At 32.4% G+C, this 26,865-nt stretch overlaps 1 protein-coding gene across 3 annotated transcripts in view; it reads right to left on the bottom strand.

Annotated features, from left to right (window-relative positions):
• Window positions 1–11,039: 11,039 nt before the first annotated feature.
• Window positions 11,040–26,865, bottom strand: part of CSNK1G3 (casein kinase 1 gamma 3) — a 115,813-nt gene continuing 99,987 nt past the window's right edge. For all 3 annotated transcript variants that reach the window (XM_081310819.1, XM_081310818.1, XM_081310820.1), the window contains exons 12-14: window positions 22,559–22,665; window positions 22,024–22,047; window positions 11,040–13,013 (exon numbers count right to left, since the gene is read on the bottom strand). In XM_081310819.1, the coding sequence (XP_081166945.1) occupies window positions 12,959–13,013; window positions 22,024–22,047; window positions 22,559–22,665 (186 nt within the window). In that variant the 3' untranslated portion in view covers window positions 11,040–12,958. The remainder of the gene's footprint in view (window positions 13,014–22,023; window positions 22,048–22,558; window positions 22,666–26,865) is intronic.

Here is a 26,865-nt window from a genome sequence, read left to right as displayed (position 1 = left end):
GAATACAAGAAATATGAAAAAAAAACAAGGTAACACAAACCCTCCTAAAGTTCATAAGTCACAGAAATCAACCCCAAAGATATTGAAGTAAATGAAATATCAGATAAAGAGCTCAAAAGAAGATTATAAAAATGACCAATAAATTCTAAGAGAACACAGGAAAAACAACATTGAATTAAGGAAGTTAGTACAGGATATGAATGAGAACTTCAACAAGGAGATAGAGACAATGAAAAAGAACCAAACAGAAATCTTGGAAATAAAAGACAATAAATCAAATAAAATTTTCAGTTGAAAGTCTCTAAAAGAGTAGACCATGCTGAAAACAGAAACCCAGAGCTAGAAGACAAAGTGGCCAATCATGATTAGAATATACAAAAACTCTGGGACAACATTAAGAGGCCAAATTTAAAAATCATTGTAACTGCAGAGGGTCATGAGAGGCATGTAAGGAAATGGAAAACTCTATTACAGAAAAATTTCCAGCCCTTGAAAAAGAGATGAGCACCCAGATATAAGAGGTATTCAGAACTCCAAATTAGATAAGATCAGAAAAGAACCTCTTGCTGGGTGCAGTCACATATATATACCTATAATCCCAGCTCCCAGCAGTTTGGGAAGCTAAGATAGGAGGATTGCAAATTCAAGGCCAGCCTCAGCAATTTAGGATCTAGGCAAATTATTGAGACCCTATCTCAAAAAAAAAAAAAAAAAAAAAAAAAAAAAGGGATGTAGTTCAGTAGTAAAGCACCCTGGGTTCAATCTCCAGTACAAACACAAAACAAAACTCTTCATGAAACATTATAATTAAAAAATCAAACATACAGAACAAGAATAGAACTTTAAAATCCTCATGAAAGTTCACATTAGAGGCCAATCAGAATCACTTCCAATTTTTCAGCACAAACTCCAAAAGTCAGGAAGCCTTGGAATGATTTGTTCCAACTCCTGGAAGAAATTAACTGTCAACCAAGATTTCTGTATCCAACAAAACTATCCTTCAGAATCAAAGACGAAATCTAAATCTTCCAAGATCAGCCGAAGTGAAAAGAATGCCTTCCTACCCAGCCAGCACTATAGAAAACGCTTAAAGAAAGACTTCACGTGGAAGAAATTAAAAACAAACCCCAGAACTCATGAATGAACAGTATTTAAACAAATGAGAAATGAAACCAAGTTTAGAAAAAAAAGACCAACATTAAAAAAAAATCTAAGTGGCTGAAATTAAAAAACATCTCTCTCTAATAACATTGCAATGGCCTCAATTCTCCAATTAAAAGAGGTTGACAGGATGGATTAAAAAACAGGACCCATCTATCTGTTGTTTGCAAGACACTCAAATACAGGCAAAGACAGCTACACACTGAAATTGAAAGGATGGAAATTTATATATCATATAAATTGAGCCAACAAAACACTTTAAACCAAAATTTATCAGGAGAGACACAGAATGTCATTTCATACCGGTAAATGGAACAATCCAACAAGAAAATTTAACAATACTAAAAATTTATGCCCAAACATAGGTGCACCTAATTACATAAAACAGACACTACTCAAATTAAGGACTCAGATAGACTCCAGTAAAATAATACTAGATGATTTCCACACACCTGTCACCTATAGATAAGTCATTCAGACATAAATTCAACAGACTCTTTAGATCTGAAAAATATTATAATCAAATAAACTTAACATCTATAAAATATTTTATCTAAGAAAAACCTAATACATTTTCTTCTCAACTGCTCATGAAACCATCTCCAAAATAAACCATGTTTTAAACCTCAGAGCATTTTTTAGCAAATACAAAAAGGAAATTATATAATCTCTTGTATCTTATTCAATCATAATGGAGTGAAATTAGAAATCAACATGAAAACACCTATAGAAACTTTATAAACACACAGAGATAGAACAATACACTTTTGAAAGATGAATGGATGATAGACTAAATTAGAGGAAAAATTTTAAAATTCTTATAATCAAACAAGAATAGTGATTCAATATACCAGAACCTTGGGGACACTGTAAAGCTTGTTTTAAGAGAAAACTTTATAGCTATGAGTGCCTACATAAGAAAATCAGAAAGATCACCCCATCAAAAAAAACAAAAACACACACACAAAAAAACCCCTAATGATGCATCTCAAGTTCCTTGAAAAACAAGAACAAACCAATATTAAACTGGTATAAGAAATAAAATAATTAAGATGAGAGCCAGGCTTAATGAAATTGAAAATAAAATAACAATACAAAGGATTGATGAAATAAAGAGTTGGTTCCTTGAAAAGATAAACAAGATTGATAAGCCCTTCGTTAAAACTAACCGAGAGAGAGAGAGAGAGAGAGAGAGAGAGAGAAAGTACAAATTGATAAAATTAGAGATGAAAAAGGAGAATCACCAGATACCACAGAAATACAGATGATCATTAGGAACTATTTTGAAAACTTATACTCTGAAAACCTAGAACAAATTTCTAGATACATGACCTGTAAAAAAATGAACTAAGAGGACATAGAAAACCTACACAAACCAATAACCAGCAATGAGATAGAAATAGTCATAAAAATCCTTCCAAAAAAGAAAAGCCCAGGACCAGATGGATTCTCAGCTGAACCTATCAGGGCTTTAAAGAACTAATTACAATGTTCTTCAAATTATTCCATGAAACAGAAAGGATGAATACTTCTAAATTCATTGTATGAAGCCAGTGTCACCCTCGTACCAAAACCAGATAAGCATATGTCAAGGAAAGAAACTACAGACCAATATACTTGATGAACTTGGATACAAAAATCCTTAATAAAATATTAACAAATTGTATTCAACAACATAGTAAGTACTGTACATCATGACCAAGTTGTTTTTATCCCAAATTAAATTAAACCAAGAAGGCGAAAGACTTACACAATGAAAATCATAGAACATTGAATAAAGAAATTGAAAAAGATGCAACAAGTTGGAAAGATCTCCCATATTCATGGAAAGGCAGAATAATTTTGTTAAAATGGTCATACTACCAAAAGTAATATAGAGAGTCAATGTAACCACCATTAAAAAAATAATAAAAATTCTTCTCAGAACTACAAGAAAGAGTTCTAAAATTCATTTGGAAGAATGAAAGATCCAGAATAGCCAAAGCAATTTTAAGCCAAAAAAGTAAGGCTGAAGGCATCACAATACCTGACTTCAAATTATACTACAGAGCTATAGTAACAAATATTGCATGGTACAGGTATAAAAACAGATGCATAGGCCAATGATTCAGAATAGAGAACAGAGACAAACCCACACATCTACAATCATCTGATTCTTGACAATTGTGCCAACAACATGCATTGGAGGAAAAACAGCCTTTTAACAAATGGTGCAGAAAGACTGGTTATATATTTGTAGAAGAATAAGACTAGACCCTCATCTCTCACTGCACAAAAGTCAACTCAAAGTGAATCAAAGACCTAGGAATTAGACCAGAAACTATGCAATTCCTAGAACATATAAGGTCAACACTTCAGCATATAGGCACACACAATGATTTTTTTTCAGTAGGAGCCCTACAGCTCAAGAAATAATGCCAAGAATTAACAAATAGGATAGCATCAAAACAAAAAGCTTCTACACAGCAAACAATTAAAAATACCCAACAGGAAAACCTACACAATGAGAGAAAAATCTTTGCTCACTACTCTTTCAACAGAGCATTAATAGCCAGAATATATAAAGAACTCAAAAAACTTCACACCAAAAAAATTAATAAATGGACAAATGAACTAAACAGACACTTTTCAAAAGAAATGCAAATGGCCAACAAATATATGAAAAAAAAATGTTCAACCAAAACTACACTGAGACTTCATCTCACTTCAGTCAGGATGGCAGCCATCAAGAATAAAAATAATAGAGAACTACCCTGGCCCACTGTGCAGAGGAAGAGAGTGACCAAGTGGTGCCCCCCCCCAACCCCCTGCATCTACCAATGCTGGGGTTGCCACCAAGAATTCCATATTCCTGTGGAGGGCAAAATAGTTGTAATTGACAATTTTCTGTAATTTATTGAAAAAAGCTTAACCCAGAACATCTAAAGCCTCCTAATAAAGTCAATACAGAAACCAGAATAAAATACATGATTTTCTACTCTTAAGTGTTTAAAAATGAAATTTTAATTTTCAAGGCACAATTGAAGTTCACTAGAATGAACGTACTCTCGTGAATTTGGTAAGATCATAATGGACAGGTTAAAGTGATTTTTCAAGTGAATGAGGATGAGATGAAAATATAAAGCAAAAACCACAAAAATGTTTGTTACACAAACTATTAGGTTGGAGATGGCCAAGGGATTCACTGAAGAGAACTGAGCAAGAAGTCTGGAAATATCAAGAAATCTTCACACTTTTCCCCAACAAAAACTATGAACAAGAAGACTGAGATACAAACAGAACACTGAAAGCATAACACAGGAGCCATTGACACTGGGCATAATGAAGTTTCTGCCTAGAAAACACATGTGAGAAAGGAGAATTAGAGAAGGGCACTGGGAGAATATATTCTTGAGAATAAATTCTGTACCTTCAAGTAGGAGGCATTGTGGAAAACATTGGGCAAACAAGAAAGGAAAAATGTATTACAAAAATATCAGGTCAAACAAAAGAAATCGGTTTTTTAAGCACATGACCCAGTGTCTGGCACAAGGTGTTCAAAAAAGAGTACAAAATACTTAACATAAAATGTAGTAGTGATAGCAAACTCCAATTGTCCAGGCATCTCTCATTTAACTTATTCTACTAAAGCAGGGCATCTGAAAATGCCAAAATTCTGGCCAGGAAATAAAATAAAAATTGAAGCTACTACTTTGTACCACACACACACAAAAAAAAAGAGAGAGAGAGAGACAAGTAGAATTGACTAATATAGTAAAGGGTCAAACACTTGAATTTAAGCATCTCATCTTAAGATCTACAATACCTAGGGAAGAGAACTCAAAACTCTGACTTCCATTCTGCAATTAAAAATGATTCCAAAGGAAAGAGAAGCTTGGGGGAAAAAGGTCAGGGAGAGGGTATCTCATCTGACAAGCTCAGCTTTTAAAAACACCGGAAGAAATTAGTCTAAATACCAGATGAATATGAGAAATTATAAAAATTTTATGCCTCCCAATTATGTAGGGATATTTTAAAAAGCAAACAAAAGATTTTTATAAACTATGTATCAAGCAAAGAAAATTAAGACTCAGACATTTTAAAATGTCTTTTTAAAAATAAAAATAATATTCAAGTGGCAGTGGGGTGGACTATGGGAAGAAGGAAACAAAGGCCATCATAGGTACAGATACTTAAATAGAACAATTAAGTCTCCAGATCTGGACAAATTTCATAGTTTGAAACCCTGCAGGTATTAAAGGAAACAAGACAAAAAGAGTAGAGCAGGAAATGAAACTCTGATTTTTTCTAAAAGAAAAAGTGAATGATAGAGCTACAGATTGGTAAACATTTATTTCATGTAATATTAGACAGAATTAGTTAAAAGCCAACTTATAAGCATTAGAAATAGAAATGGTAATAATTTTTAGGAATAATAAATAGGAATAAACATGGTTTCACAAAGAAGTCACGTCAAAATAAAATCTAATTTTTAATGGGATAATAAGAATGGCATGTCAAGGAAATAAATAGTTTACCTGGATTTCAGCAGAGCACCTGATAAATAGCTAGTGGTATTCAAGTGGTGAAGGACTATCATAAAGAGAACACATTGTTATTGGTTTAATAAATTGATATTGACCTTGACATAAGATTACATTCGCTTGACCAAGTGCTTTGCTCTGGCCACCTTCTATTTTTCACTTTTATTAATAAACATGAAATTAATCATTTTTAATTTAGTAATGTCATTGAGGAAAGATAGACAATGTATAATTTGATAGAATTAGAATTAGGACACAAATACTTCTACTAAATAGAAATGATGGCTTCAATCTAAAACAAAGTTTAATAAATACCAAGTTTCAAAGGGCAATAGCACTGTATAACAAATCAAGGTGTTGTTCAGTTTTAAATTGTATTTTACCTTGAAGGTAATTAAGAAAAGTACTTCACAGTAGGAGCTATTAAAAATATTGTCTCTAATCCTCCAAGCCATTCTGCAAAGTAGCCATTATCTCTTAACTTGACGTGAGAAAACTTAGGCCAAGAAATCAAATAATTTGCTAGTTTTTATGAAGAGGTTGGATTCAGATTACGTTTTTTTTAATCCCCAAATTCATGTTCTTCCCAAGTCTACACCCTGCTTCAACATCTAAATTCATGTGAGAGTCAGACTTACCTCATTCTGCTTTATTTCTAACTCCCACACATTCATGGTGCATTTTTCTTTAAAATTATAATTCTTGGTACAATTTTAAAACCTTTCTTCCTTTTGTATAGAGAAGAAAGTTCATCTTTTGGTAAGTAATTTCATTTAATTATATAAAAAATAATTTATCTCAAACATCTTTTCAACAATGATCTAGAACAGAGGTTGGCAAACTATAGTCTGTAGGCCAATCCAGCCCCATCTCCTGTATTTGCTCAGCCCAAGAGATAAGGATAGTATTTACATATTTACATTATTAAAAAATATCAAGAATATCTCATGACACATAAAAATTATATGAAATTCAAATTTCAGTGTCCATAATTAAAATTTTATTGGAACACAGCCATGCTCATTTGTTTACATATTGTCTATGGCTGCTTTCATGGTACAAAAGCAGAGTTGAACAATTGTGACAGAGACCATATGTAGCACTTTCATTGCTTTGCACTGCTCTTCAACACACTATAAATCTCAGTAGTGACTATAATTCAACAGTATTTCAAGTGCCACACATATTGTCATACATACATCTTATTATTTTTTATTACTGCTGCATATTTATAAGGTCAGAAAAAAGTAAAGGAAAGTGATTGTTGAGTGTTGCAATTTTAAGGCACAGTGGAGTGTGGATTGTTTTGTTATACAATTATGTCAAAGCATTATGTTTATTATGCAATGATACTTCAGCTGTGCTAAAAGAATATATTTCAAAATTACCAGATTAAGTGCTCATTACAGTATTCCCAATTCACAGGAAACCAACAGTTTGAATAATAAGAAAACCAAAATATCATATCTCATCACAGAATTTATTCACACTCCACCATAACCACCACCACCACCACACACACACACACACACACACACACACACACACACACAGAATGAAGATACAATCCAAGTAAATTTGTGAGGAACTCATTTGTTAACCAAGCAAAGAAAGCAGTTTACTAGTAGTATATTAATTATGCTTGATTGCAGCAGCCAGAAAGTGTGTCCACAGAAAATAAACTTATTTCTGACAAAATAACTAGCTTCCTGGCAAGAATATTCTTGAATACATTAGGAACCCATGGTGTCACAACATTGAAATTAGCAAATGATATCAAATAGTTTTCCTTGACTTTTGATGAGTTAACAAATGTCACCAATACTACCCAGTTTTTGCTAACTTAAGAAGTCAATGCTGAAATTGAAGTGACTCAAGAATTAGCCTTAAAGAATACTCTGTATGGAACAACTGCAGAAGAAAAGTATTTTCAAAGAAATCCAGAAAATACTAATTCAGTACAACCTGAAGTGGAATCTCCTAAAATGTGCTATAATTGATAGTGGCAAAAAAAAAAAAAAAATGTGTAGAGTATGAAAAGCTAGGTTAGACAAATTTATAAAGCATATGAAAATGTAGAATGTCTAAAGTTGGTAGATTTTCATAGTATTATGCATCACCAAATATTATATGGAAAATATTTGAATCTATTATGTTCTTGAACTAGTAAAGTCTTAATTAACTATCACTAGATCTATTAAATTTTGTCAGAAATAGAAGTTAAATATAATGATTTGTCCAAATTTACCACTTTCAATGGCAGTGGTAAGTTTTATTGTAATTTTTTTGACCTCCGAACAGGACTAAAATTTTTGTTTGAGACTAGTCACCCTCAATTACTATTACCGAACATTGAATAATTTTAGAAATTAAAACTTTTGCTGCAGGCTTGATAGTGTTAATAAATCTAACCTAATGTTACAACAAAAAAATGGCACTTTAATGTGACGTACACTGCAAAAGTTATTTTGATAACTTATGTTATTTAAATCACGAGTAATGTCAAGCTGGTTAATACAATTCCCATATTATCAAGTTAAAAGAACATGGATCTACATTCCCACACAAATTTGCTGTGGATGTCTTTTCCAATATCAACCTCATTTTTAGCTACATTTTTGGAACTCAATGCAATTGCACAGGAAATTTCCATAATGCAAAACCCATTTAACAGTACAATCAAAGAGAATCTACCAAACTTTCAATAGGAAGTGATTAATCTACAATACAATGATATGCTAAATGGCAAATATCAAGAGAATGCAGCAGAATTCTATAAATTCATTTCAAATGATTACTATGCTCAAAGTCACACATGCAAAGATTGATGACAGTTTGGTAATACCTGTCTGTGTGGCAAAAAAAATTTCAAAGATGAAATATGAAAAATGACATTACAGATCAGCATTAAAAGATGAATATTTGTCATCAATTTCAAATCCCAACTAAGTGGCATACTATCACCTCAAAATAATTTAATTATCATTAATAAACCTGAAATACAAAAAAAGTATTCAAGTATTAATATATATTTTTTAATTTCATCAGTAAAATATTTGTGGAAATTTGTTTTCTCTCTCATTGCTTAAGTATATAAAAGCCTCAATTTTACCTCTTGGTTCATACAGCATAAGCTTTCCTAAAAAGTAGTTTGCCAACCTCTAGTCCACAGAAGTGCAGGAATGTTTATTTAAATTACAGTATAGTAAACATCCCTATAAACAATTATTCTAACAAAACCAATTTCATATCTTAGAAATATTACCTGAAATACTTCTATATATAGTCCTTTCTTTGGTTACAAGCCATGTGTTCTTAAGATGCAAATTTCCTAATAACTTACATGGGTCCAAATGTGGGCAGAGAAAAGAAACTAGTTATCCTGAAGAATGGCAAATTTTTATAATAACACTTATTTTTACTAATTTTTTTAAAGTGCTTTTTAACTCTTCTAACCTAATTCTATCACCAAAATCCTGAAAAGCTAAACAAAAACCAAAACATACCAAATAAAGTACTTGTAACTTTCCTTTACACCTAAGTCCCAAACATTTTTCAGATGTACCCATTCACTATATGTGACTTCTAATAATATATCCATGTTTATACAATTCTGAGAAAATGTTTTCTATTTTAAAACAATTACATTTGCCTATATGCTGTATTTTATTTCCTTTAGTATGATGGGGTTATCTATTTATTTTTGCCTGCTCAATAACTAATCACTCTCCTTTTGATTATAATATCCTGATTTCCTTTTGTGTAGCTCCTTTTTTACCTCATTTCTCAGACTAAACATCTTCTAAAGGTGGATTCATGACTCACACATTGGTAGAACAGATTCTTATCCACAGTAAGGGGCTCAATGGTGAAGTAGTAAACCAATGTGGGCAAGGGGTGTGAGTGTCAGAATTCTATTGAAACTCTTGAGAAAAATGGTCTATTGTTTTTACTAGTTACTAGTTTATTATTTTCTAATATGGTACAGTAAAAGTCTCAAGCTACTGGGTGGCCACTTTATCATCATATATGAGAAGTGAAAACAGCAAGATGGAAAGCTACACAAAGAGATATGGAGAAAAAGATTCTCATCTTAACATCAGGATTAACCATCTGAAGATAGTTTTACCACTGGGTTTTGGCATTAAATGAAATAATGTAGAGTCCAATTGCTTAAGCAAGCATAAGCTTCTATCACTTGCCATTCAAAATGTTCTTACCAAGACAAATACATAATCATTGAGATTGGAACCCCAATCTTGTGTCAGATTTTTCTAAATAGGGCCTTTTAAAGGTTATACATCATCTTCAGATTTTTCTGTTTCCTAATGTCTCTGGTGCTTAGCAGACACACTATTCACGGGCTGAGTGTGTGCTGCTTTGTCACATCTTATCTGTAGCAATCTTTATTAAATACAGCACCATCAATACCTTTTTGGTCAAAAATCTTTAAAGCACCTAGCATCATGATAAACTGAGTTATTGACAGGAATATGTGCTTGCCATCATCTGTAAGGATTTTTAAAGTCATTCACTTAAAACTGGATTAGTTATACTGAATTTCTGTGAACATAACAGTATGATTTTATTCTTTAAAACGAATAAAATTATTCTGTTTATTTCCTTTTGTTTTTTAGAAGACAGCTGTAACTAAGCACTCTATTAAGTAGTTCAGAGAATTTTTTTAAAAAATTTAAAACAAAGCTTAGATCCTTCCTGGTATATGCTTCTTACAATTGCATTCCAACAAAGGGAAGCAAAAACAAAATCAAAATAACAAAATTTTTTAAAAAATAACAAAACCATATTCCTTTAACTAATTTTGCGTCATACATGTAATAGGCTCAATCAATTGAATTTTTTAAATTTCTCTCTTAATGAATGGGATTATTTTACCTGTGATTAGAGGAAAGGGGAAAGAGCAAGTTTAAAAAAACTACCTTTATTTTTTTATTTCTTTTTCAGTTACATACTTTTAAACAGGGATGTGTTTCATTATTCAGACATTCAGGCAATGTTGACTTCATTAGTGTTGACAGAAAAGAAGCATAAAAATGCAAAACATCGTTGGCTTCACCTGAACATACCTGCATTACCTATTATTGACCAGTTTGTGTTGCCAAAAGACTTATTCCTTGGCATTAAAATGGAGCACTTAAAAATATTGCTAAAAAGCAAATGTCTAACATACTGGTCTTTGCAGCAAATAAGGGTATTTATACTTTTAAAATATTTAAGTCCATAATTGGATTATTATACACACCTTCTTATGTATAAGGAGTTCAGATCATATAAACACTGTACAGTCCAAAAAACCCTACTGAGAATAAAACTAAATAGGCTTATGATAAGAAATACAGGTATCACATGTATTTACAAATATCACAGACACACAAATTTGGTCAAATACTGTAAAGAAAGAAGTGGTTTCACATTATAATGGCCAAAACATCCATCTACCTTACTTAAAGCAAACAAAAATAAAAACTCAGTGACTCCTGTAGTTTAAGACATCATGACAGTAAACAAAGAAACAGAAATGGAAACTGTTGACCAAATTATACAGCAAATGTTTTCTAGTCTGAAAGTAGGTCTTTAAAATCAAGAAAAGATCATTCAGAGATTTCAGAGTAATAGTGATAAATAATGTCCTGATTTGTGGTGTTCACATGGGTGCCTAATCACCAAACACTGCACTGAAATTTTGGCTAATAAGAAAAATAAATTATAAAGTACAATTAAATCTCTGTAAATGTAATAATGAAGTAAAAAAATGTGGATTTATTTACTTTAATACACATTTTAAATGTTACCTTGAGATAATAAAAATAAATAAGCATGCCTGGAGGCACACACTTAAAGACAAAGAAGAGACTGCATGGAAAGAGTAACAATTTTATAAATGAGAGGTGAATATGAGATTTGATCAATTTCTAGCCAGTCTTTGTTTTAAACCTTCTTGAAAACTACTACACCATGACAAAAGTACAGCTGTGTCCTTATGGCTTAAAACAAAGCATACTTGAAAAGTGGAATGGGCTTCCTTTTTTACAGAATTGTTACTTTGTTCATATGCAGGCACTTCAAAAGACTATGGAGGCAAAGCACCTGACCCATCCTTTCAAAATATTTTTCAATCATCAAAATTATACTAAAGGGTAGGAAAATTCCAAGAACTAGCAAAGTTGAATACAAGAGACTAATGTGCACAGAGGGAAAAAGAGTGACCCAGTTTTTATTGCTGGGGGGTCTTTTTTTTTTATCAAAGAGCAAAAATAATAAACAAGACACCATTGCATGGCACATCCAAAGTTTTCTGCTTAAGGGAGAATGCAGTCAGTCATTCAGCAGTAGGTTTCAGTGGGATCTCCTTAGGTTCAACCTTATACATTGCAAAGAGGTTCACATTTATTTCTTTTCCTTAGTGTATTTAAGAAAAAAAAAAAAAGAAAATTCCAACATGTCACTTCTCAAAGCATTCATTTCTTGCTATCTAACATACATTATTATCTGGAAGCATAAAGTTACATTATACAAATATTTTGCATTTTTAAAAAATAAGCGCTTTTGCCACTCCTACAACACTGTACTTCACATAGCGGTGCAACAAAAGCAGAGCTCATATTTCCCGCACTTATTGTGATTCATTTTACCAAACCATCTGCTGAACTCATAGAGCTTTTTCCTCAGTACCTCTGGGCAGTGACTGTACCATGATTTCACAGAGAGAATGTTAATATGATCCATGAATAACAGTACCATCAGTAATACTGAAATCAATGCAGATGTCACAAAATATGAACTTCTCAAGGAATAACTTTTTTAAAAACATTTGGGCAACTGTTTTCTCTGTTGCATTATCCACTGGGAAGAAAATTCCTGGTGATTATCCTCTTACAGAAGATATAAAAAAAATCAAATTAGGTATATATAACTGGCTGACACTTAAGATACTGCTCTGTTTTCTACAACAGGAGAGGAGCTTCTGAAAAATGTTCTATAGAACTGTATTCATCAAAACCACCTCATTGGTCCATTCTATTCATTGATGGGCAAAGCACTCATGTTTTGACAAAACTTTAAAGCTTCCATAAAAGTTAAATTAGAAAAAAATATGAATGTAAGACAACCACAAAACGAAGTATGAAAGTATGACATATTTGTTTCTAAGAGTGAGTCCTTGAAAATATATGTGGTCACTACAGAGATGATTTTAATCACAAGACAGCAGATGAACATGTAAGTAACTCCCCATGATCTGTCTGTGTCCAGAGTCATTTGTGGCGTTGTATAGTTTTCCTTTTCCTTCGTTTGAAGAAACAGCAGCACCTGCAGATAAAGGAAATATTCTTTTATTATGAAAGTACTAAAATTATCAAAGGTTGAATATACAACATTATCTTAAGTGGTAATGAAAAGCAACAGGCCAGTAAAAGAAAGTGAACACACCAGTGAAGCACATATATTAGTGAAACTATGGCAGAGTTATTACTATTGTGTCTCATCAACATGCCTTTTAGATATAGCAAGACATGCTGTGTAACATAAAAGGGAACCACTTAATTCAAATGGCTTTGCATCAAGAATGGAGAAGCTATGGTATTCTGAATCCCAGCTGACCCAGACAAAGTTATTTAGAATGCTCAATAATCTCTGACAGTGGCACGTTTTCATGATGAAGTTCATCCTAAGAGGTCTGTCCCTTTCTCTTTGATATTTATATCTGATTGTTGACACCATTGCTAGAAAGTCAACAATGATCCTAATACTGGGGATTTCATATTTTCACTAAGAATCAGCTCAGATTCCAAAGATCAAAAGAAAAAGCCAACATCTATGTATCAATATTTCCCATCATATTTACAAACTGGAAAAAAAGAAAGGTGATTCGGCTTTGTAATTCAAAATATAGATACTCAAAATAATATAGTCTTGATTTTTATTCCCTAGGGGAAAAGTCTAGATATAATCCTTAAGGTAACTATTTAAACTTAGTCATGAGAAGATGCAATACATTATGGCTGCTGTAGAAAAATGCTGAGAATGGTATAAAATGAAAGTTAAATAAGAATCGCTGATCAGGATTCATCCAAAAAATAAAAATGAAAACCATACATATACACACATATGCATATGCACATGTGTGCAAACTAAAAGCCTGGCAGTTTTTCAAATACAGGTGTGAGGATATGGCTCTTTCCTCCTTTGACACTCAAAAGAAAGTCAATCTACCAGAATATCCTACCATATACAGTGAGGCACTGTTCTTTCAATTTTTCTTTTTTTTTTTTTTAACCTTTGAAAGTCACCTCTAATTCCTGGGTTTGAATTTATTAAAGGTATAGGGCATGTATGGCTAGCTATCCTTGGATTTTCCAGTGAAGTGTGGTGTATGTATTATAGTTTTGAAAAAAGCAAAGCATATATAAGTTCATGGTGATTCCATCACCAAAATCTGTCAATTCAAAATTGTGATTCAAAGAAAATATGATCTTATGAAAACAGTTTTGTAATTCATATCAACTCACATTCTAAGAGAATATTAATTCATATCTGCAAACCAAGCATAATAGATATATGCAGGTAGCTTCAAGTGTCCTATCCAGCAAAAGATTATGGAAATAAAATAATTAAGAAATTTTATCTTACAGTGAAATAAATGCTAACAGAAATCAACACTATTCAATTAAACTACACAATCTCTCTATAAACATTAGTTTAAAATAATTTCAAGTCATTTATGCCATGATTGTGAACTTCTATGGAATATTGGAAACCAAGTTACACAATGTACCAAACAGTACATAAGGGCTAGATCATAGAACACAAATAATTCAAAATTGTGTTATCAATTTATAAAGATTCAATGAGAAACATATGTAATTATGAATCTTTATAAATTCATAGATTCTTTTTACCTCACTTAGCTAAATTTTTCACAAAAACCTGCAATGAGTTACCCAGTTCTGGGCCTAGAGAAAAGCTACCACTGGAAGAAAAGAAAAAAAAAAAAAAAGATTTTTCCTGGATTTAGAAAAATAAGTCAAATTTCTTTTTAAATTTAGCTATCTAGTGCTTCCTCAAATCTGTTACATAAATTTTCTAAAATATAAAAGCAAAACAAAACATTAAAGCCAATTTAATTTATGAGATGAAAATTATTACTCTGAAATAAATCCTTCAATAAAATACTCAGAAAATGTCCATATGGTAGGAAGCAAAACATGGCCGGGGGGGGGGGGGGTATTTAGAAGAAAGGCCAAACACTGAAAGTATTACATTTAAGAATCTGGTCATATTTCATTGGAAAATCATTATTTAATACAAAGTTATTTTAATAATATTCATTGTTCCTAAATACTATTATTTGTCATTTCAAATCCCAAAGAACATTCTTTAAAAAACTTTGTACTCAAAAGGTACTTTAACATATGGAAGCCTTTTAGAACAGGAAATTTAATGTAATACAAGTTTTAAGGAACAAGCTCAAGTACCAGATTTTCCACACTTGTATTTGTGATTCACATTACCTAGTTTATTTTTCCAGTATTGTTTTTGAGCCAGGTTCTTCCCATTTCTTAAATAAACTTTTTTCAAATAGTATAAATACTTGTACGTGTATTATCAAGTACAGAAAACCATGCCAAGCATTTATTTGAGACTAAATATGAGTCATGGATGAATTCTAGTTGTAGCCTTTAAGTTCAAAAACAATCTAAACAAAGACTTAGATTTTTCAGAAAGATATCCCACTAAAATCCTCTTAATAGATTTGCGAAGGACTGCTCCGCTATTAAGATGACTACCACCAGAGGGCAGCATTGCTTTATGTGATATGAATGTATCCAACATTCATGCATACAGATTTCAAAATACATAATTACACAAGAAGAAAATGGTGTTTTAATCTGTGGCTAATTTCTTAAAAATCATTTCCAAAACAGCTGATTTATTGTTTTAGTGGTTAATAATCAGAAATCTACTCTCATACAATCACTGTATTACATCAGTATTATTTTCCTCTAATTACTTACTACCACTTTAAAATTCTTTGATTTATTCATAATATTCGTTCATATTAGAATTTAATCTTTCTAAGAACTTGCTCACAGATATATTCCAACAAATTAGCATAAAGCTGACACTAATTTAATATTTGTTAAATAAAAGAATGCTTTCTCTCTTAAATGCAACTAATTTTTAGAAGTTAGTCAAAATGCTCAAGCATATTCTAACTCTACAGTTCAAAGCCATGGAACACAAACTCTAGTAAAACCTCATAAAATGGTACTGTAGTGCCTAAAATATTCTGTTTTGGAGAAAAATGGTTTGCAGCAGATTCTTAAAGGAGTCTCAATCCCAAGGTTAAGAAGCACTGCTCCCTAAATGTAACAGCAGGGTCACTTCTTCTATTTGTCCATTTCCAAAAGAGCTTCAGTCTGATACTATAGGCTGAAACTGCAGATACTACATGGTTCCATGCCTTCAAATTATATGAGCATAGGCAAATATATATATCTCTATAGATAGATAGATAGATAGATAGATATAAATCAAAGTAATTTTAGCCCTTGGTACGGTTGAAAGCAGGGTGTGAACACCAGTTAATATGGATAACTACTATAATAACAGCAAGGATTCTAGGAATTAGCACATACAACAGTTCTCACAGATAATATGAGAAAATTATTTTATAAATAAATTCAACTATCTGATATTAGAAAATTATCCATACATGTAAATTTTAAAATATATTTTCTCTCTTTGCTGTTTGTAATTTCTTACTCATTAATTCATACTCACTTGGGGTTTCTTTAGGTATAGGCTATTGGCAACTAACCTGAGGAATCTGATTAAGCTTATCGAACATTAAAATCATGTTCTTGTCAATGCTGTCTTCTCCCCTCCCCCTGGCTCCTTCTTTATTATTCCTTATGTTGTTCTACTGAGCCAACAGGCTCTCCCAAGGAAGAATCATTATCTGACATCATTCAGTAGCTAGCCTAAAGCTTTAAAGCTACTCCCAAACCCTTTGGGATTAAATATTAAGTTCTGATGAATTCTAAGGTTGTTTCTTGAAATGCTATTAGGGAACAAGAATCATAATGGATCAAATTCCTGAACCATGACAAAAACATAGATGGCAAGGACCAAGGTTTTGCTATTGATAATGCACCAACATTTACCCTCTGTTCATTGCCTTTCTCCTCATCTAGAATTTGCTTTGTTTGCCTGGATCTATGTAATACACTTATTTCTCTCAAACCCATCCCAAAACTGAAATGATTTCCTATCTGGATCAGAAGCTCTTACTTACCACAACAACTCACTGACTCATCCTTCAACCAAGATTATTTGTGCCTCCCAGAACCTACCCACTTAAGACTTCAGAATCTAGTTTCTCCTGACCTACCTTGATGAGTATACAGAAAATATTTTATGACATCTAATCTTTAATTGTTGAACAAAGGATTTTTTCCCTTAATACTTTAAACGTAATATTTATAACTTTGAATCTCTTGATTTTTAAAAATGAGGAACTGCTCAATTAAACAATAAGAATTCTGATTAGACAGGAAAACCATCCACATCACTACTCCAGGTAGGAACATATAGGCCTATCCTCATCTCCAATTTTTCCTCTCTATCCATGGGCAAGTCTCTCAGTCTGGAAGACTTGCAAAAATTTTCCTGTTTGTATTTTGTATCTTCTCATGCTAGATTAGTTCAGAAATTTTCATCCTGCTTCTGTGATTGATTAGTCTTTTAATGGAATTTGCAGTCTACTCGCCAATCTGCCATTCAGTGTCCCAATCATAAATACAACCATGCCCTTTTCCTCTTAAATCTCATCAATGGTTCTACATTGGCTAAGGAATTAAGTCCACAGTACTCTTTAAATTTGGCTCCCAGTTTATGTCTATGCTCCTCTCAGTCACATGTTGCATTAAGCAGGAAGGGAGGAACAGAACAAGGCACTAGAACATACCATATGGACTTTTATATTCCCTTATCTTTACAAATGTTCTTCCTTGCACTTAAAATCCATTTATCCTCTCCCTAAAACAAGTTACACACTATTTATTATTTTGTACCATAATTTTAATGTCTTTCTCTTTCTTATTAAGATAGTCCTTGAGGAAACATGTTTTGTTAATCTTTATAATTTTAAAGACTATCAAAGTCCTGAACTCTTAGAAACTAAATGGACCAAACCGTCATCTTAATACCTTTTTTTTTGTACTCAGAATTGAATCCACAAGTGCTTTACCACTGAACTACATCCCCAGCCCTTTTCATATTTTGAGATAAGGTCTCACTGAGTAGCTGAGGCTGACCTCAAACTTGTGATCCTCCTGCCTCACCTCGCTAGTCACTGGGATTACAGGCATATGTCACCACACCTGGCATCCTAATATAATTTTTAAACAACAGTTGAATCATTAGAGACTACTAACCCAAAATATAAATTATCAATCTAGTTTCACAGGAAAACTTCATTTGTAGTTTTGAGCCACTCTTTGCAATCTGATGAACCTCAGGAAGTGACAGAGCCTCTTAACTGCTGCCAGATTAATTTTCCAAAAGTCCAACTGGATCGTATTGTTTCTAGATTTAAATCACAGCTTGCTTTCTTGTAGTGAGAAATATAATGTTCATATTTCCTTCCCTGGCTATCATAGTCCTTTGGGACTGGACACATAGCCAGTTGCAGTTTCCATTAACGTATTCATAGTCTCTATACTCACAGGGGTTACCCCTCAAACTTGCTCCATTTTTTCCTTGCCCCACATCACTGCTCAACCTCTTCTCTCTGACTCCTTCCACTAATTCTCTTTGTCAAATATGCTTATCTATTTTGAGCTACCCAATTTAAAAAATTATGCTTATCTTTCAGAACTATTCCAAAAGTACTCTTAACCATGTAGATTTCTCTGATCTTCCCAGCTAGAAGTACATGCTCTGTTCCCTAAATTCCAATAACATTTTGTCCCTCTACTGTAGTGTGAATCTCATAATGCCTTGCATTATATGAATGGTTCTCAAGCCAGTTGTTCCTTAGAATCTCTCTGGAAACTTTTTAAAAATACTGATAATTAGATTTCACCACAGATAAACTACTTAAATCAGAAACTCTGAATGTATAACCTAAGTATATTTTCAAACTCCCCAGGTGATTATAATGCAAAACTAGGGTTGAAAACACTATAGGAAAGTCACTGATGTACTTCCTGTCTCTCTGGTGCTATGGAAGCCTTGACATATCTCCATAATCTACTAACATCAATAATCTGTTCAGTGAATATTAGTAGGGGGAAAAGAAGTAGAAGAAACAAACACAGATAGTATCCTACTACCTAAAAAATAATAATTAAACTAAAGAAAATCTTGTTCTAAATTTCTGGAAGGAATGATGAGCTTGCTATCATTTGTATGACCTGGAAACCAAATTCTCACCTAAAACAGATAAAGCAAAATCTCTTTACTAATGAAGAAGCCAACTTATACATGAGGGGACAGAATATTTTCTGTCATTTGGAAATTATGTGTCCCAATGAGGTACTATTTTAAGAAACCTGAGAATGCTAAAATGTCCAACAGAGAATACATTTTAAATAATGGGACTAGGTAAGAGGATCTTTGCCAATCAGAAAAAGGAAAGAAATTCTGAAACAGAATTCTAGGCAGATTCCCAGCAGGTTCTCTGCAAAATGGTAACGGAAGACAGACATATGATTTAATCTACGAAAGGAAAGTATACTTAGATTTCTTAATCATAGAAAAAGAGAATAAGGAACTTATTAAGGAACTTATAGAGATGTTAAGAACTAACCTAATTAAAGGAAAGATAAAACCTTACATTTGAAGAGTTTTTAGTGAAGAGGCAGAAAAGTTCTAAGGATTCCTGGAACCCTTCTAGAGTAAACTTTCACTGAAATCACGGGTTGCTACCTTTTCTCCTCCTTAACACAGTTTTATTAAAGAATAATTTGCATAACATAAAATTCACCCTTTAACATGTACAATGCAATACTGTATAGTATATCCAGCATTGCACAGTCATCACCACTAATTTCATAACATTTTCGTCCCACTATAAAGAAATTCCATTATCAATTAGCAGTCACTCCCATCCACCTATTCTCTGCCTTAGGCAACCACTAATCTACTTCCTGTGCCTGTCTGCATATTTGCCTAAACTGACAGTATATTTAAACAGAATCACATAACATGTGTCCTCTTGTCCGGCTTCTTTCACTTAAAATGTTTTCAATTTCACTTCTTTAGGTTGTTGGATGGCATTCCATCACACTGGTATACCACATTTCTTAGTCAATCATGTACTAATAATATATTGAGATGTACTATTTTGACTACTAGGGATGTGAAGATAAAAAAGCCTTGATTTCATGAAATTCATGAAAGTGAGAGGTACATAAAGAGAATAATATAACAAAGGCAGACTTAACAAATCGATGGAACATAGACTTTAGAATGAAAAATGGGGCTGGGGAAAAAAAAGTCAGGGGCCAGATTATGAAAATGTAAAAGGGCTTTGGTGTCATGGCAAGAAATCTGGACCCGATGCTCCAAGCAATTGAGAATAGTTTCTTCAGGAATAGCTTTCCCATCACTTTCTTCAATTTCATTCTCCAATGCCTATAGAAATGAGACCTGAACCCATAAACACACACAACAACACCCATACCAACTAAATAAATTACTACACCATTCTTCAAAGCCACCTTCATAAAGCATTCTATCATTATCCAGTCAGGAAGTGGTCTTTTCTTTACAAATTCTAAGATTTTAATACTTTTTTATAATATGTATAATATACTGATACATCCTAAAACAACTACAATTTTTGCTGTTAGTTGTAACCTACTTAAAAGCAAGCCCAGTATCAGATATTTCTGAAATCTAATAGTATAACTGTTGAATAAACCAACAGATAAATGTAATAGATTTAATTGAAAGCAAGTCTCTAGAATGATGTGAACAGAAATTGTCAGTTTCAGAGAAGAGGGTGTGTATAGAAGTAATATTATGGGACATTGATGGAACAGGCACAAGACTAGAAAGAATGCAGATGAGAAAGACCACTGGAAGCTGATAATGAAGAAACAGAAAGGGATGATAACAGCTACTGAGTACCTGCCATGTGCCAAACAAAACATCAGCACTTTATCACATTCAATTTTCTCAATAACCTATAAGGTAGATATTATTAGCATCATTTTACAGAAAAAGAAACAAGCTTAAAGAACGTAACAAATAAGTGGTAAAAGTAGGATTCTACAATCCATATTTAACTGCACAGAATAAATACATTCTAACTTGCCACAGTGCCATTATACTTTCCTAAGTATTCTTAGGGTGGTATCTAAAATTTACATACATAAGCTGCTATTTTTATTTTTTATTTAAAGTAAATCACTAACTAATTATATCTTGAATACTCTAATGTTTAGTCACAGTGTCCATAAATTCTAGAGTCAAAACTGATTAAAATGGAAATTAAAGTGCTCTTTAAAAAGAAATATTCACAAAAGTAGTCTCATTTTACAGCCAACAAATGAGCATTTTTTAAGAAATTGTATGTAATGTTTGCACATAACTAAAAAGAGTGAATAAGTAAAATGCTTCAAAATTCACTACTCTAAGCAATTTCCTTTATTCACTCCATGCTGACTCAAAATTTATCCTGAAACTGAGAAAAGCATTTTAAGCACAGTATTACAACTAAAAGCCAGAATGTAATTTAAATTCAATATTATTTCTACTAATAAAGATATTACTTTTCATAATGTTGGTGATTATCAGGACTATTTAGAGGATTTCTAAATTTTTCTCTCATGACAGTTTAACAAGAATATGGTATGCAATGACAGTGATAATTGGTTAGTAAGTGAAATACTATTTTAGTGATACTATGGGGGAAGGAGGAATCTGCTATGTGTATTTAATAATGACAAACAGGAAAAAAGAAAACTTAACTCAAAAACATATCTGTTGTAAAGTAACAAAAACCCATTGTTAGAAAACGAATGCATAAGCAAAAGCAGTGTTCACATTCCATCTATGCAATTAAAAAGTGCCCCAAAATTAATGTCATATGAGGAAAACAGTCGTAGCAGGCAAAAGAGCTCCTCAAACAATTATTTCTTGCTTCTAAAGAGCTGATGGTAATGACAGCAAATATTTTCAAATAACTTTTACCAATTGTAGCTTCTAAGTTAAGAGGTTTGTTTAGGGGAAAAAAAAAAGCAGTGCTAAATCTTTGAAATTATAGTCAATGGAGCTATTTTCTGCCTGCCTATACTTGAAAACTCACCACATGTTCAACACTTTCTGGCAGCTATATACACACACACAGGAAAAAAAAAAAATACAAGAAGAGAGAGAGAAAGAGAGAGAAAGAGATCATCAGAAACAGCCCACACTGAAATGATCACATTATTTTTCATGCTTAATTTTTCCAAGCAGCATTATAATAACTTATATTTTTAAAACCAATAGTAAAGCATGCAACATTCTAGAAAAAAACTGATTCTTATTCTTACGGAAAAAAAAATAATAATACAGGAATAAACCTTCATGCAACAATCCTAAATGTTAAAAACTAAAAACTTATTATTACTTATATATAAGAATATGAGCACAATTCTTAAATAGCTACTTTTTATTATTAAAATATTTACTAGAATAAAACTATTTTAAATTTAGTGATTAAAATAATTAATCACACCACTTGTTTTGCATGCATTTATTCCTTGAAAGAAAAATTCTCTGAAATAATTTTATGTGACTATAAATCTCGAACATGCATAGTATAAGAAGTTATTAAAACAAGCAAAATGAATACATACTTGGTTTCATCCATCACTTCTACTTCTGTAGGGGCTGTGATGGGTGCATTTGAACGTCCTGCAGTAGGGTCATCTGTGTTTAACTCTCCATTTGTGGAACTTACAACCTGTTAAAAAAAAAAAAAAAAATATATATATATATATATATACATCTCAATCTCATACACACACACACACACACACACATACACACACTAAGTAAAGGTTAAAATACTTAAATTAGAAAGTTAATAGGAAGAGTACAAAACAATTAGTAGGAAGCTGTTCATAACAAATATAGTAATAAGTATAGCATTTTACTGAAGATAAAGTCATACTACTTGCATTTTCAACTTACTTCCCTTATCTTAAAATTTCTGTCTTCTATCTTCCTCTTCCTGGGCTTGAAAGCTAACTGCTCCACTAATGTCTCAATCAATTCCCTCTTGTATACCCCTTCTCTTTGGTACATCACTACCTCATGAGTTACTTTCCTTGAAAATTTTCATATTGCCCTTCTGATGGGTTCACTTCAATCTGTAATCATGCTCAGGCCTCCATCACCTATTGCCCATTTAAAGAAATGGCAACTCTATTCATCTCCATAGTTGTTCAAGCCCCAAATATAGGAACACCGTGATTCCTCTTTGAATTAACCCCCACATCTAATACATAAATAGGTCCTGTTAAATCCTCCCCAAACATACCCCATACCTAATCAGTTCTCCCCAGTTCTATTACTACTAGGCCCTATTATCAAGCCACCATGTTTTCTTTGTAAATAAGAGTAAAAGCCTTTTAACTGGTCTTCTGGTTTTACTTGTACTCCAAGTAAAATGTATTATCCACACAGCAACCACAGTACTCCTTTTAAGATGTAAATCAACTGGGTGTATTTCTTGCTTAAAATGCTCCAACTATTGGCTTCCCATTTCACTGAGAATAAAAATCTATATTCTTTCCTCTATAAAATCTATATTCTATATTCTTTCCTCTATAAAAATCTATATTCTATATCCTTTCCATTGGCAAAGTCCCTCATGACATGATACTTGCCTGCTTTCTCTGATCTCACACCACTTTCCCTTCCCTTCAATGTTAAATACCTTTTTGTCACAATATCTTTGTGGTCAATAACTTTTTTTTAAAAAATATCTTTATTTTACTTATTTATTTTTATGTGGTGCTGAGGATCGAACCCAGAGCCTCACACTTGCTAGGCAAGTGCTCTACCACTGAGCCACAACCCCAGCCCTGTGGTCAATAACTTTTAAAAGCAAATTAATTTATTTCCAAATATGAATCTTCTTCCCCACCTGGTGATAAGATTGAACCCAAGGCTTCATGCACTATAGGCAAGCACTCTACCACTGAACTACATTCCCAACTATACTGCATAAAAATAATGAATTTATACAAATTGTTTATACTACTATCTTCCTAATTTCTATTTAATTTCATACAAGCATCATTACCAAGTGCACTGTAGAGGCTCAATATAATCTGTTAATTAACCAGATCTCAAATCCAACAAATGTATTAGAGATACTAAAACATTACATGTTTTACTTGTGTACTCAGTTTTTTTCTAAAAGTTTTTTTTTAAAAGCACACTAAAAACTGACATAGTTCCAAAGAGTTTACTGGACTTGTTTAAAGCTACACATATATTATTTGAAACCAACTTTCTTACATATAGTCTTAAAAACCGTAGTTAAAGCTACAATTGATATTCATTATATCCCAAAAGATGACCATTGAGTATAGGAACAATTTAATGAACTTTCAACAAAAATAAACCAAACAAATTTTCAATTTAACTTTTACTTACAAAGGTATTAGAGTACAATTTTCTTTGAGCATTTAAATAACATTAAATAACATTTATAATAACACTTAAAGATGTTACTTTAAATGTTATTATAAAAAGAATATCAAAATAAGTTAATAATACTGCTTTGCCCCAGTGATAACTGAAAATGAATTTCCTAAGCTAAACTAAAAGGAGATGAGCTAAAAATTATTTACATATAAAAGCAGGTGACTACACAGGTCACTATACTCCTTCCATTACCTCTCTTACAATTTCAGCTCCCCAGAAATCTATGGCTAAAAAATGTGATTATAACAGTCACTCAATTTTGTTCCTCATTAGTAACTCTTATTATTTTCAAAGATTTTATAGAGAAGGCTGAAACCCAATTTTAGAAATGTTTTAGAAAGGTCAGCATTCAGAATTCCTGTAATGTAGAACTGACTGAGATATGAGAAATATTAGTCCTGACATTTCAACATGTATGTTTTCTCACAACTGCAAGATATATTTGTCCAATTATTTTCCTGTTATCATCATATGTATTTGTATTTCTGATGGTATACTGCAAAAATACCAGATTGCTTATTACAACAATTAATGTTATCCTGTATTTTTCTTAATAGTATCAAGTTGTACAATATTTATTCTGTATTATTTTTGATTCTACTCCTTTCTTCCCCCAAGAGCTCAAAATCCTATCATTCAAACTAAAGACTTTCCAAAACTATGATGAGGTACACTATTTACTATGTAACATGATTTTTCAGTACAGTTGTGTCCTTAATACATGCCTTCTGCTCAGTTTCCCACCCTCCAAATTCATAGGATTAGATTTTCAAGCAGCACTGAGCTCAATGGCACTGTGCTACAGTGAAAGGCACAGTTACAATGGAATTAGAGACTGTCATTACCTATCACTAGTATATATTTAAAACTAATTTTAGAGATATGATTTGTCAGGATATGTAGAAACATATTAAAAAGAGATAACTAAACTCTTCCTTCCCCCTCAGGCCCCATAACCAACTAAACTCCACCTTCTAATTATTTTTCAAGTGCTCTCATTTCTCTTCATCTCCATCACCATTGTTCCTCAGCTACACACTTTTGATAATTGTGGTTCAGACTTTTCTCCTTTCAATCGAGTCTCTAGAAAAAGTAGTCTTTAGAAAACACTAATTGAAACAAATTAGCCCCTACCAATATTAGCCCCTACTCAATATCTTCAGAATAAAGTCCAAATTTAATTAGAGGACCTATTAGATCCTTCATGATTTGCTTCCTGCCTACCTCTCTCATTTCTCAACACGTAGCAGAATGAATTCAATTACTCAATATGTCTCTGTCCTCCATGACCTCCATGACGTGTTGTCTTCTCAGCCTGATTGGTACACGGTTCTCCTAAGCCCTTCTGCCTTCTTCAGCTGATTAACTCCTGCCGATTCATTAGGTCTCAATTTACCTAGCTATCACTTTTTCTGGGAAATTTCGACCCACTAAATCTAGGTTAGGTGCTTTTCCCATTTATATTCCTAGCACTTTGTGCCATCTCTACATATTACACAGCCTACTTATTAGCCTCCTCTACTGACTGAAATTTCCATGGAGATAGGTACCATATCTTTGTATTCTTCCTTTCATGAAAGAGCCTAGAGCAATACCTAGCACCTAGTAATCATTTATAGAGATTTTTTGTGAATAAGGATTTTAAAAAAACTGAATGTGATAAGTCTGTTTCTCAGCCATATTCATTACCAATGATTCTAAGGGGGAACACAGGTGGAATAGTCAATCGATTTTGTTTTGTTTTCCAAAACACACACAGACCAAGAATAAATTCAAAATAAAATTTTCATATATTTGAACATTATTCTTTAGTCTCTTTAGTAGGTACATTTCAAAGTTATAGTTGTGAATTAATATGATTGCACTAAGAAAACAGAATTACAAAAAAAAAAAATTCCATTTGACCATGCTCTTTTGACTGTGCCTCTCTATACTTTACTTCCCAGAGATGCATAAAAATACTAGTCAAGTTTCTTACACTTTGTAAAGACAATAGATTGTACTCATCTACTACTAATTCCCAGTCTCCATGCTAAATACTTTTTAAAACTATATTTCACCAATAAAACCATGATATAGATGTAAATGTACTATTAACATCCTCTTTTTACTGATAAATAATTTGAGACACAAAATTTGAACCCAATCTGACTCCAGTCACTGTGCTTATAAGCACAATGTCATCAATCTGGCAACTTGCATGCCTGGTCTGTTATATAATTCTGGAAAGGCAGGGATTTCAAGTTTAGACTCTGCTCCTCAGTTTCTATTAAAACACATCTGAAATAACGAATATCTGCAGAACTTTCTGTAGGTCAAAAACTGTGAGAGATTTCACCCTCCATGTTAACACTAAACAGCCAGGAATACTTTACAGTGCTGCATTGACAATGATCAGTTCTATGGAATAAAGTGAAGAAAGTCACAGATTCAGAATGGCTTATTT

The sequence above is a fragment of the Spermophilus citellus genome, assembly GCF_964194105.1.
Source record: "Spermophilus citellus genome assembly, chromosome: 1".
Taxonomy (NCBI): domain Eukaryota; kingdom Metazoa; phylum Chordata; class Mammalia; order Rodentia; family Sciuridae; genus Spermophilus; species Spermophilus citellus.
Note: the sequence above shows the minus strand (reverse complement) of the source record. Positions and strands in the feature narration are given on the sequence as shown.